Source organism: Trichechus manatus, unplaced genomic scaffold, assembly GCF_000243295.1.
Source record: "Trichechus manatus latirostris isolate Lorelei unplaced genomic scaffold, TriManLat1.0 scaffold00296, whole genome shotgun sequence".
NCBI lineage: Eukaryota > Metazoa > Chordata > Mammalia > Sirenia > Trichechidae > Trichechus > Trichechus manatus.
The window spans coordinates 382,965-394,260 of record NW_004444232.1 but is presented as its reverse complement, the minus strand read 5'-3'; the positions used below and the strand labels follow the sequence as shown (position 1 = coordinate 394,260).

At 40.3% G+C, this 11,296-nt stretch overlaps 1 protein-coding gene across 1 annotated transcript; it reads right to left on the bottom strand.

Annotated features, from left to right (window-relative positions):
- Window positions 1-285: 285 nt before the first annotated feature.
- Window positions 286-7,607, bottom strand: CUNH4orf36 (chromosome unknown C4orf36 homolog). Its single transcript, XM_004390414.1, has 3 exons — window positions 7,543-7,607; window positions 655-809; window positions 286-419 (listed from the first exon to the last, which is right to left on the bottom strand). The coding sequence occupies exons 1-3, from the start codon at window positions 7,605-7,607 to the stop codon at window positions 286-288; spliced, it is 354 nt and encodes a 117-aa protein (XP_004390471.1).
- Window positions 7,608-11,296: the final 3,689 nt, after the last annotated feature.

Sequence of the window (11,296 nt, the reverse complement as noted above, 5' to 3'; positions counted from 1 at the left end):
TTCCCTTACTGCAATTTTACAAAAATCAAAATGAACGCAACAAATTACTCAACTCCAGCTGCATTTTCATCTACTTACAGCTTGTGATACAAAGGAAAAAGCATGTGCCAGGGACCCAGTAGATCTGTGAGAGCTGTCCACTAACCCATGTCTGGGGGGAGCTAGCTCATCCACCAGGGCACTCATATGTATGCACTGAACTTTACACAGCAAAAGTTTCAGAGCTCTTCGTCCCCTTTGGACGTGGAAGAAAAACAAAGTACAGATTTAATGATGAAATGATTGTTATTTAGGTGGAAGAGGTCTTCTCAAACCAACTGGCCTGTCGGTTAGAGAAAACTGAATTTCCTCAGCTACGTTTTTCTGACATTTGAGGTTTTCTAGGCGCTTCATTTCATGCTTCCTTTCAATTTTGATGACTGAAAAATCAAATACACAAAGCAATTAGATCAACATTTTTCACCAAGCATAAGGCAGTCAAAACTGAATATTTATCACACTGCAAAATTCACATTCTTCAATACTGAACAAGAAGACATGGCTACAAAGGTGGGGAGTATGGGTGTGGATGAACATATGGAAACATTTCTCTGGTAATAAGCAAAATGACACATACACAGTTTATTTTATTAAAGTAGATCTTAAGGAACTTACTTTCTGCTGTGGGGAGCAGACCATTCTTAAAGGTGTTACTCTTTGTGAGTTTTATAGGACTACCAAAAGTAATTTCTTCCAAGAAAGGCAACCGGATGTCGGCTAGGTTCTTGTACCAGGTCTTTGTAAGCAGTGCAAGATCCCAAGGTTCCTGCCTGGGGCATAAATTCATTAATTCATTCAATAAATATTTTTTGAAGCACCTACTGTGTATCATACAGAAGAGATCTTATTAATTCTCAGTTCCATTTTCCACTAGATTTGTTTTGTTTTATTGTGGTAAATATATAAGTAACAAAACATTTGCCGTTTCTACAATCTTCACATGTACATTAATTGCATTCATCATGTTGTTCAACCATCACCATTGACCGTTCCCAGATTGTTACATCACCCTTAGCAGAAGCTCAGTCCACTAGATATTTTGGTTTACAGGAGTGTATTCAGGATTTTTCAGAGTTGCAAATCTAGCCAGGAGAAAACACCTTATATTTACTGTACAGATACAGTGAAAAATGGCCAGAAATTATGCCAGGAATTTTGTTCACAATACAACCTCCCTGGAGTCAATCCAACCTTTCTATCTCTTTTAAGAGGATATAGTTAAGAACTATAAACTCCCAGTCCTTTGTGGCTGATCAAAAATATGTTCACATTAAGGAAGAAGAGAGCAATCATGCATTGAATAGGGTGCTTTTCATATACTAAGTGCTTTGAGTGTGTGGTCTAATTTTAGCCCTTACAACCACCAGGCAGGTAAATGTTACCATAATTTTACAAACAAGGAAACTGAGGCTCAGCAGTTAAATAATTAAGAATCAGAGCTGGTATTTAAACTGGGTATATTTGAGTACAAAGTCCATGCTTCTTATCTTTAAAGGCTTCTAACTCATGAAGATCTTAAAAGTGTTTTTTATTTTGCAGAATTAACATTGTATTTATTTTTTAATCATTAGCACCAATAGAACCCTTAGAAAACTAGGGAAAGGAGTGAAATCCCAAACTGCAACATTAAACAAGAGTCACTAACAGTTAATGCTCTTGGCTGCTAATTGCAAAGTTAGAAGTTTGAGTCCACCCAGAAAGAGCCTCAAAAGAAATGTGTGGTGATCTGCTTCCAGAAAATCAACCATTGAAAACCCTATGGAATTAAGGGCATCTATGCAAAATCAGCACTAATGGCACAGTGGTTAAGAGCTGTGGTTTCTAACCAAAAGGTTGTCAGTTTGAATCTACCAGCCACTCCTTGGAAACGCTATGGGGTAGTTCCTCTCTGTCCTATAGGGTCACTATAAGTTGGAATCGACTCAACAGCAACAGGTTTGGTTTGGGTTTTGATGCAAAACCAACAGCCAACCTTATTCTCAATGGAGAAAGACTGAGTGCCTTCCCCATGAAAACAGGAACAAGATAAGGACGCCCATTATTACCACTCTTATTCAATATTGTACTGGAAGGTCTAGCCAGAGCAATAAGGCAAGAAAGGGAAATAAAGGTACCCAAATTGGAAAGGAAGAAGTAAAACTATCGCTATTCGCAGATGACATGATCCTATACATAGAAAATCCCAGAGATTACACAAGAAAGCTGCTGGATTTAATAGAAAAATTCAGCAAAATGGCAGGGGTGTACAAGATTAACACACAAAAACCAGCTGGGTTCCTTTACACTCGCAAGGAGAACTCGGAAAAGGAAATCAAGAAAGCAATACCATTTACCATAGACCCCAAAACAATAAAATACCTAGGAATAAATCTAACCAGGGATGCAAAAGATCTATTGTTATGAATTGAATCGTGTCCCCCAAATATATGTGTTGTAAATCCTAACCTCTATGCTTGTGGTTATAATCTCATTTGGGAATGGGTTGTCTTTGTCATGTTAATAAGACAGGATTTGTGTAGGGTGTGTCTTAAGTCAGTCTCTTTTGAGATATAAAAGAGATTAAACAAGCAAGAGAAAGAAGCAGAGATGGGGAAAAGAGATGCCAAGCCACATGGAGCTCACCCAGGAGCAGAAGCTCAAAGAGACAAGGACCTTCTTCCACAGCCGACAGAGCCAGCACCCTGAATTCAGACTTCTAGCCTCCTAAACGGTGGGAAAATAAATTTCTGTCTGTTAAAGCCACCCATTGCGGTATTTCTGTTACAGCAGTACTAGATAACTGACACCTATACAATGAAAACTATAAAGCACTACTGCAAGAAACTAAGAGACCTACATAAATGGAAAACATTCTACGCTCATGGATTGGAAGACCTAACATTGTGAAAATGTCAATACTAACCAAAGCAAGATGCAATCCTGATCCAAATTCCAACAACGCTCTTTACTGAAATGGAAATACTAATCACCAACTTTATATGAAAGGAAAGAGTCCCCAAATAGCCAAAGCAATATTGAAGAAGAACAAAGTAAGAGGTCTCACACTTCCCTATCTCAAAACATACTATACAGTCATAGTAATCAAAACTGGTTCAAGGACAGACACAGAGACCAATGGAATAGAATTGAGAACTAACAAATAAAACCATCTATCTATGGGCAGGAGATTTTCAACAAACGGTTGAAGTCCATTCAGTGGGGAAGAAACAGTTTCTCTAACAAATCATGCTGGCAAAACTGGATATCGATTTGCAGAAAAGTGAAACACAATCCATACCTCACACCATACACAAAAACTAATTTAAAATGGATCAAAGACCTAAATATTAAAGCTAAAACTATAAAGCTCCTGGAAGATAACACAGGGACAAAACTATGGGACCTAATTTTTTTAAAAAAGATTATCAAACACACCTGCAAATGCATGAACAACAGAAGACAAATTAGATAACTGGGACTGCCTAAAAATTAAACATCAGAGACTTTATTAAAAGAACCTACAGACTGGGAAAAACCTTTGAGAATGACATACCTGGTAAGGGCCTAATCTCTAAAATATATAGAAAACTTCAACAACTCAACAACAAAAAGACAAATAATCCAATTAAAAAATAGGTAAAGGATTACAAAAAAAATAGGCAGAGGACATGAACAGACACATCACCAAAAAGGGCATATAAACAGCCAACAAACACATAAAAAGATGCTCGTGATCATTAGCTATTCCCTGCCACTGGCAAGTCCATACCAACTTAACAGTGACCCTACAGGGCAGAGAAGAACTTCCCCATAGGATTCCCAAGGCTGTAAATCTTTATGCAAGCAGATTACCACATCAGCTGGTGAGTTCGAACAGCTGACCTTTTGGTCAACAGCTGAGTACTTAACCACTGCGCCACCAGGGCCCCCCTTCATTAGCTGTTAGAGAGATGCAAATCAACTACAACCAAAATGGCACTGATAAAACAGCTGGCAAGGATGTGGGGAGACTGGAACCCTTATCCACTGCTAGTGCAATTATAAAATGGTACGACCATTATGGAAAACGGTATGGTGCTTCCTCAAAAAGCTAGAAATAGAAATACTTTATAATATATGCACACCTATGTTCATTGCAGCATTATTCACAATAGCAAAAAGATGGAAATGACTACTAGATGGAAGCATCCATTATATGTATGCACCACGTTTTGTTTACCCAAAGTATTCTACAGAACTACAAGAACTATGGCCTCATCTACTCTGAGACCAGAAGAATTAGATGGTGCCTGGCTACCGCTACTGATCGTTTTGATCAGTGCCACAATAGATGGATCCTGACAGAACATGAAGAAAATGTAGAAAAGAACTCGAATTCTTAAAACGTCCAGACTAACTGGACCAGTTGAGACTAGAAGACTCCCCGAGACTATTGCCCTGAGATACTCTTTAAACCTTAAACTGAAATTCTACCTTGAGGTCACCTTTTAGCTAAATAACAGATTTGCTTATAAAATAAAGAATATCACCCATGAGTAATGAGCTCCTTTAAAAAATTATCTATATGAGATCAAACGGTCAAAAATTGCTCTAAAAAACGATGAGAAGGTAAGGGGGCATGGAAACTAGAGTACTGGAAATGGTACAACCAGAACAGAATGCATGAGATTGATGACACCTTGTGAAAAATGTAACCAATATCACTGAATAATTTGTGTGGAAATTGTTAAATGGGAACCTAATTTGCTGTGTAAACATTCACCTTAAATACAATAAAATATTATTTAAAAAAAAGAAGAAGAGAAAGACAACCCTATGGAGTACAGTTCTACTCTGATACGCATGGGGTCACCATGAGTAGGAGTTGACTCAGCAGCAACTGGTACTGGCATAAACATTAAATGAATTGTTTTATTGAACCTAGTTCTGAAATAAAAAATATCATCTACGTGTTTCTCATCTACAGTCAATGAGAGTGCAGCCTCATACGCATAAGGAAAGTGAAAAGACCTGTTTTGGTCCAAACTGGAGAAGCTAGGGTGTCACACACATGCCATCCCTTTGTTTTCCTCCTCCAGCTTCCGTGATTCTTTACAATTAATTTTAAGGAGTGGCTTGAAGTCTACAATTATAGATGTACTTGAACAAGTGCATAAAGTGTATTTATAACAATGTTCACTGAAAATCGTTTATTTAAAAAAAAAACACACACACACAGAAATAGCCTTAATGCCCATCAAGAAGGGCCTGGTTAAACTGAGGTATGTACATGTAATGGGACTTTATGCTGCTGTTATAAAGAATGAGGTTGATCTTTATATGTTGATTTGGAAAGATGAACAATAAAACAGCAAATGCTTATTATATAGCACTTACTATATGCTGGGCACCGTTTTAAGCAGTTAACACATATGAACTCATTTAATCGCTACAGCCTTATGAAGTAGGCAAGTGTTATTATTATCCTCATTTTACAGATAAGGAAACTGAAGAACAGAGTACAACTTGCCCAATGTCACACAGCTGTTGGTTTCAAAACTGGAATTTGAACCCAGAAAGTCAGACTCCAGAATCGTTGCTCTTAACTACTAGGCTATACAAGATATATTTAAGGGATAGGGTGGGGCAAAAAACTAAGTGTAACATGGTCCCACGTATTTATATATTTACGTATGTGTGTATGTATGTTTGTGCATGTGTGCTGTGTGTGTGTATATATATATACACACACACACATATTATTTCCGAGCCCTGGTGGTGCAGTGGTTAAGAGCTATAGCTGCTAACCAAAAGGTGGGCAGTTTGAATCCACCAGCTGCTCCTTGTAAACCCTATGGGGCAGTTCTACTCTGTCCTATAGGGTCACTATGAGTCAGAATCCACTCAATGGCAATGGGTTTATATATATATATATATATATATATATATATAAAATAGCAGGCAGAATTTCTAGAAAAATACAAAGCATTTTACCTATGAGTAGCAACGACAGTATGATAGCATACTTTCCCTTCATATGCTTCTATACTGTTTGAATATTTTTAGTGTATTATTTTTATAATCTTAAAAACATTTAACCAAAAAAAGCCCAAGATGAGGAGATACCTTAACAAATGAGCTCTAAATCGTGCCAGCTCTAAATCATGCTACTACCATTCTGTTCTTCTTAGCTGCTCTTATAAATAGTTTGATAGCCAATATGTTCTTGAGAGAATGTCAGGGACCAGAGTAAGCATTGGTTTTGCAGAGATTATTTATGATATAAAATTCTGGACAACCCAGACCATAACACCAGTGCTTTGAATCATTCTCCAGACATAGGAATATCTTCATTACAGAAATTATGTTTATAATGATATTTGCTATAATGAACTGACAAAACTAAATAAATGCAATGGTGAGTTTTTTTCTGATTTTCCTACAGCTCTGGTTTTATAACCCCCTAGAGTATTTCCATTTACCTCTGTGAATATTGTTTTTAAAAAGTCAATTGATTCATAATGGTATCATAGACTGTGGCAAAGAGATTAGCAAAACAAGAGCAAGAACATCACAAAGAATGAAACTGTTATGTGGTAGCAGCACGTTCATTATGTGTTTACTTGCAATGTGCAAGTACTTTACATACATTAATTCGTTTGTAATCCACACCATATAGGTAAGGATTGTTATATACATTTTATAGATGTGAAGGCCAAGGCACAGAGAATTAAGTAATTTACTCAAGGTCACGTAGCGGGGCAGTGGTTGGGCCAGGCTTTGAGCCCAGGTCTTACTGATTTCAAAGCCTGTATTATCAATATAACGCCTCCCAAAATGTACAAGATGCAAAACTGACTCTTTGTACCAGTTAATTACGTATCCTTCCTGAAACTGGTTTGGAATAACAATTATGCTGATCAGTGTCAATGTTTATTCAACACTGGTGCCTATACAAGTTTTTCACAGGTCCAGGGCATTTTTAGATAAATTTGGACTATCTAAAGAAGCATTTTAAGGTAGTAGGTGGTAGTAGAAAAAGTTGCTTTGGACTAAGACTCAGACTCTCTACCTTCTCACTTCTTTCCTACATGGCTATGACTTCCAGCAAACTATATCCCTGAACCTCAGTTTTCTCATTTGGCAATTAAATAAGTTCGTATGTGTAAGACAATTTATTAATTCTCATAAAAAGCAGTTGTCTTAAAAAATTCAGTATGAAAAAAGAGTTGCTGTGGGGTCAGACTCACGGCGACCCCATGTGTTACAGAACTGCTCCATGGGGTTTTCTTGGCTATCATCTTTACAGAAGCAACTCTGCCAAGGGTTTCTTCCTTGATCCTGCTGGGTAGGTCCGAATGGCTAACCTTTAGGTTAACAGACTAGTGCAAACTGTTTGCACCACCCAGAGACCTCCAGACTCCTGAAAATCACTCACTTACAAAGTCCAATATCTCATGGGAAACATAAGGGTATCCAGTACTTTTATTTTAGCAAGGACCTCCCCCATCTCTAGTCACTACTTACCATGAAAAAAATACTTACACATTAAAACAACCGCCCCCCAAAAGAGTTTTCACTGTGTTCCTTCTTGGCAAGCCATAAGCCATGATTAATTATTACAGTCCAATTTCCTTGCATAGGTGCCTGATGTAATGACAGATACTCTGTTCACTTTGCCTGCAATGATTGCAACGCACCAAATCAAATGCTTTCACTGGAATATTCACATAGCCAAGTAACAAAAAGATTCAGAAAAAGAACTGAAAACTAAATGTCAAGAAGTACATAATAAAGATTCATTGAGCCTGAATCCCTAAAGTAGAAGAACTGTGTTCTCTTTTATTTTCCATGAACTCCTTTTAGCATTTCTTGACACCACGAAAGGAGAAAATTCCAGTTAAGACTTGTCATCTTGAGACAGACAATCGGTTAACAGCATCTGTATTCTGTCATAGTGTTTCGTCATTGACTGAACCTGCCAAACTAGCTCAAACGCCGCATCACCAAAACGTGTCTGTGTGCGGCAATGTTAAAACACTAACGGCGCTGCCGGCACAGGATCTTCGCACCCCCAGCTCCAGTCCTTTAAACGATGCAAACTTTCCCAGGTTTTCTGTCATTCAGTCATATGAACTAAAAAACTGGCAAACTTTAGCAGCACTCCCACTTGTCCTCCCACCCACAGTCCTGAGGGGCAAGTCTCCTTCTCTTCCCTGGACGCACAGTGCCTCGTAGAAACCAGTTCTTAGGGAGGGTGGAAGGCTCGGCGCCCGCAGAGCCTGGGGCGAAGGGGCGAGATCCTCCCTCCGCAAGCTTCCCACGCCCGGGCCCCACCCTTCCTCCGACTCGCCCGAAACGCGCGCTGGACGCGGAAAATCCAGTGCGGCCGCTCTGTCTGGCCTCAGGGCTGGGGTTCCCCCGGGAGGTGGCGCCCTTCCGGCTCCATCGCACCGTCTGATTACCGGGGCTCGTGGGTCTCTGCGGGTTGCTGTCCCCGGCAGACCGAGGGCAGAGCGCGCGCCCTGCTAGGCGCACATGGCCGCGTACATGCCGCGTGCCCGCATCGCGGGCACACTCCTCTTTCCTGCCGGCGGCCGCGGCGCTGAGGCCCCGGACACGCCCGCGTGACGCGGGGGTCTCAATAAAGGGCTTTGTGGTGCCAGACTGGCCGGCCCCGCCAGGCAGGGGGCGGAGGAGACGGGCCCCGCAGGACTGGCTCGGGGCGAGGGCCAACGGGTTACACAGCCGAGGAAGGACAAACGCTTAACAAAACAAACGAGCAGCAGAGAGGACTGTAAGCTAGGCCTATCCCTGAAAACCACACTTTTAAATATAAGGAGGTTGTGGAGAAGCAGTTTGAGGAATTCGTTTTGGGGACTGTTTGGGGCGCACGCACCATTTAAAAAAACATGCTTAATTCTGTTGTATTGACTGTGACCTTTTCTCACTGGTGACAGATGAGAAGAAGCATTATTGTTTAGCAGTTTTAAACATCAGCGCTTGAAACCCATATATGGTATTTTATGTGTTCACATTAACAGAAAGACAGGATCAGAAAAACGGCCTGATGGACCAATTTCTAAAGTCATTACTCTGTGGTGTTTACAGAGGAAAAGGGCATTTACCCTTCAGTATGAATCTAGATTTTAATACATCAGATGGTCACCAGTTAAAGCCGAGTGAAAAGAGCTTACATTTCTATTTTATGTGAGGGTTTTGGAGTCACAAGTGGTTTGGAATTCTAGCTCTGCCACTTACTAACGTTAAGCTCTTGGGCCTGTAACTTCTTGGGCCTTGATTTCCTCCTCTATAAAACAAGGATAATACTCTATTATCTTACATGGTTGTTGTGAGGATTAAAGATAATGTCTGTAAATTCTCTGCCACAAGATAAGGCCTAATAATATGATCTTTGAGCCTAGTAGCAACCTTATGAGGGAGTCTCTGGGTAGTGCAAATGGTTAGCATGCTTGACTGTTAACCGAAAGGTTGGAAGTTCAAGTCCACCCAGAGTGCCTTAGAGGAAAGGCCGAGTGCCTACTTCCAAAAAAATCAGCCATCGAAAACTCTATGGAGCACAGCTCTACTCAGACACACGTGGAGTCACCATGATCAGAATCCACTTGACGGCAACTGTGTTTTGGTTCACACTATTATGAAATAGGTAAGGGCAATACCGCTTATTCCAATTGTAGAGGGGAGGAATGAGCTAACACAGGTGACAGGACTGCCCAAGGACACATAACTAAAAGTTGCAGGGCCAACTTTTGAAACTTAACACAGTACCTCTTCCACTTTGACAAACTATCTCTGATACTAGCTCTTGCCCAATTAGAATAGGCTCTCAGCGTGCTTTAGAATGTGCTTTTGTGCCTCCCAGAAACTAGAAGGTGAGGACTTGTTCTTCAGCATTTCTGTTCTAGTACCAATGGGAATGAGCACTGAGGAGTGAAAGTGGGTGTTAGTACTTAACGCAAAGAATGGTGCCACCCTTAGAGGACTGTGAAATCAGTGTAGTAGGTTTTGACCTGAATTTTTTCTTTTAATGGATGAGCATAGAATGGGGAGGGGAGGCATTAAAGAGTACATCGCACAAATAAGTGTTAATGTTGTTTTGTGAAACTTTCATTTTGGCTGTACATACACACACGGACATACCTGTGTGAGCTCTGGTTCAGTGTAAAATATAGTTCTTACAGTGGGCCACAGTCGAGAAGGTTTGGAAGCCACTATCTTAGATCATGTTCTCATCTTAGAGATGAGAATACTGAGAGGAAGAAGTTAACTGAGTCACACCCAGATGGGGCAGAGACGGTTGCCCTTAGAGTTAAGGTTATTAGGTGGATCCATGGTCTGCTCTTTTTGTATAAAAGGTAGAAATCAAGGCCCAAGGAGAGGATATGATGGGTGCAGGACCACAGTGAGAGACAGTTTGCCATTGCTTCACGTGGGGAATCCATTTCCTATATACTTATATAACTGCTGATAATTTGTGTTTAGCTGTTTCCTAGAGGATAAGATGCAAATGAAGGATGACTTAACTGGAGGATTTGGAGCCCTCCATCTTCCTAGAAAGGAGCCCTGGTGGCGCAGCGGTTAAGCACTAGGCTGCTAACTGAAAGGCAGGCAGCTTGAACCTACCCAGTGGCTCTGCAGAAGAAAGAACTGGCAATCTGCTCCCATAGAGATCACAGCCTAGGAAACTCCGTCACAGAGGGTCACTATGAGTCAAAACGGACTCGACAGCACCTAACAACAGTTGCTTCCTAGAAAGGAAAGACTTTGAAGAATAGGAAGAGTTGGGTCATGTCCCACAGTCTGCCCCTAGGCACATCACACAGTTGCTTCTGACCTTTGGCATATGTTTTTACATTTTCTTTCTTTTTAAAAAAATAAATAAGTAACAGGAAACAACAAATGCTGGCTAGGTTGTGGGGAGATGGGAACTCTTATACACTGCTTGTGGGATTGTAAAATGGTACAACCACTGTGGAAAACTATGGCACTTCCTCAAAAAGCTAGAAATAGAAACACCTTAAGATCAAGCAATCCCACTCCTAGGTATATATCCTAGAGGTATAAGGGCTTTGACACAAATGCACACATATGTTCACTGCAGCATTATTCACAATAGCAAAAAGATGGAAACAATCTAAATACCCACCAATGGATGAATGGATGAACAAATTGTGGTACATACATACAATGGAATACTATACAAGTATAATGAGGAGTCCATGAAACATAACATGGATATATCTGGAGGACATTATGCTGAGTGAAATTAGTCGATCAC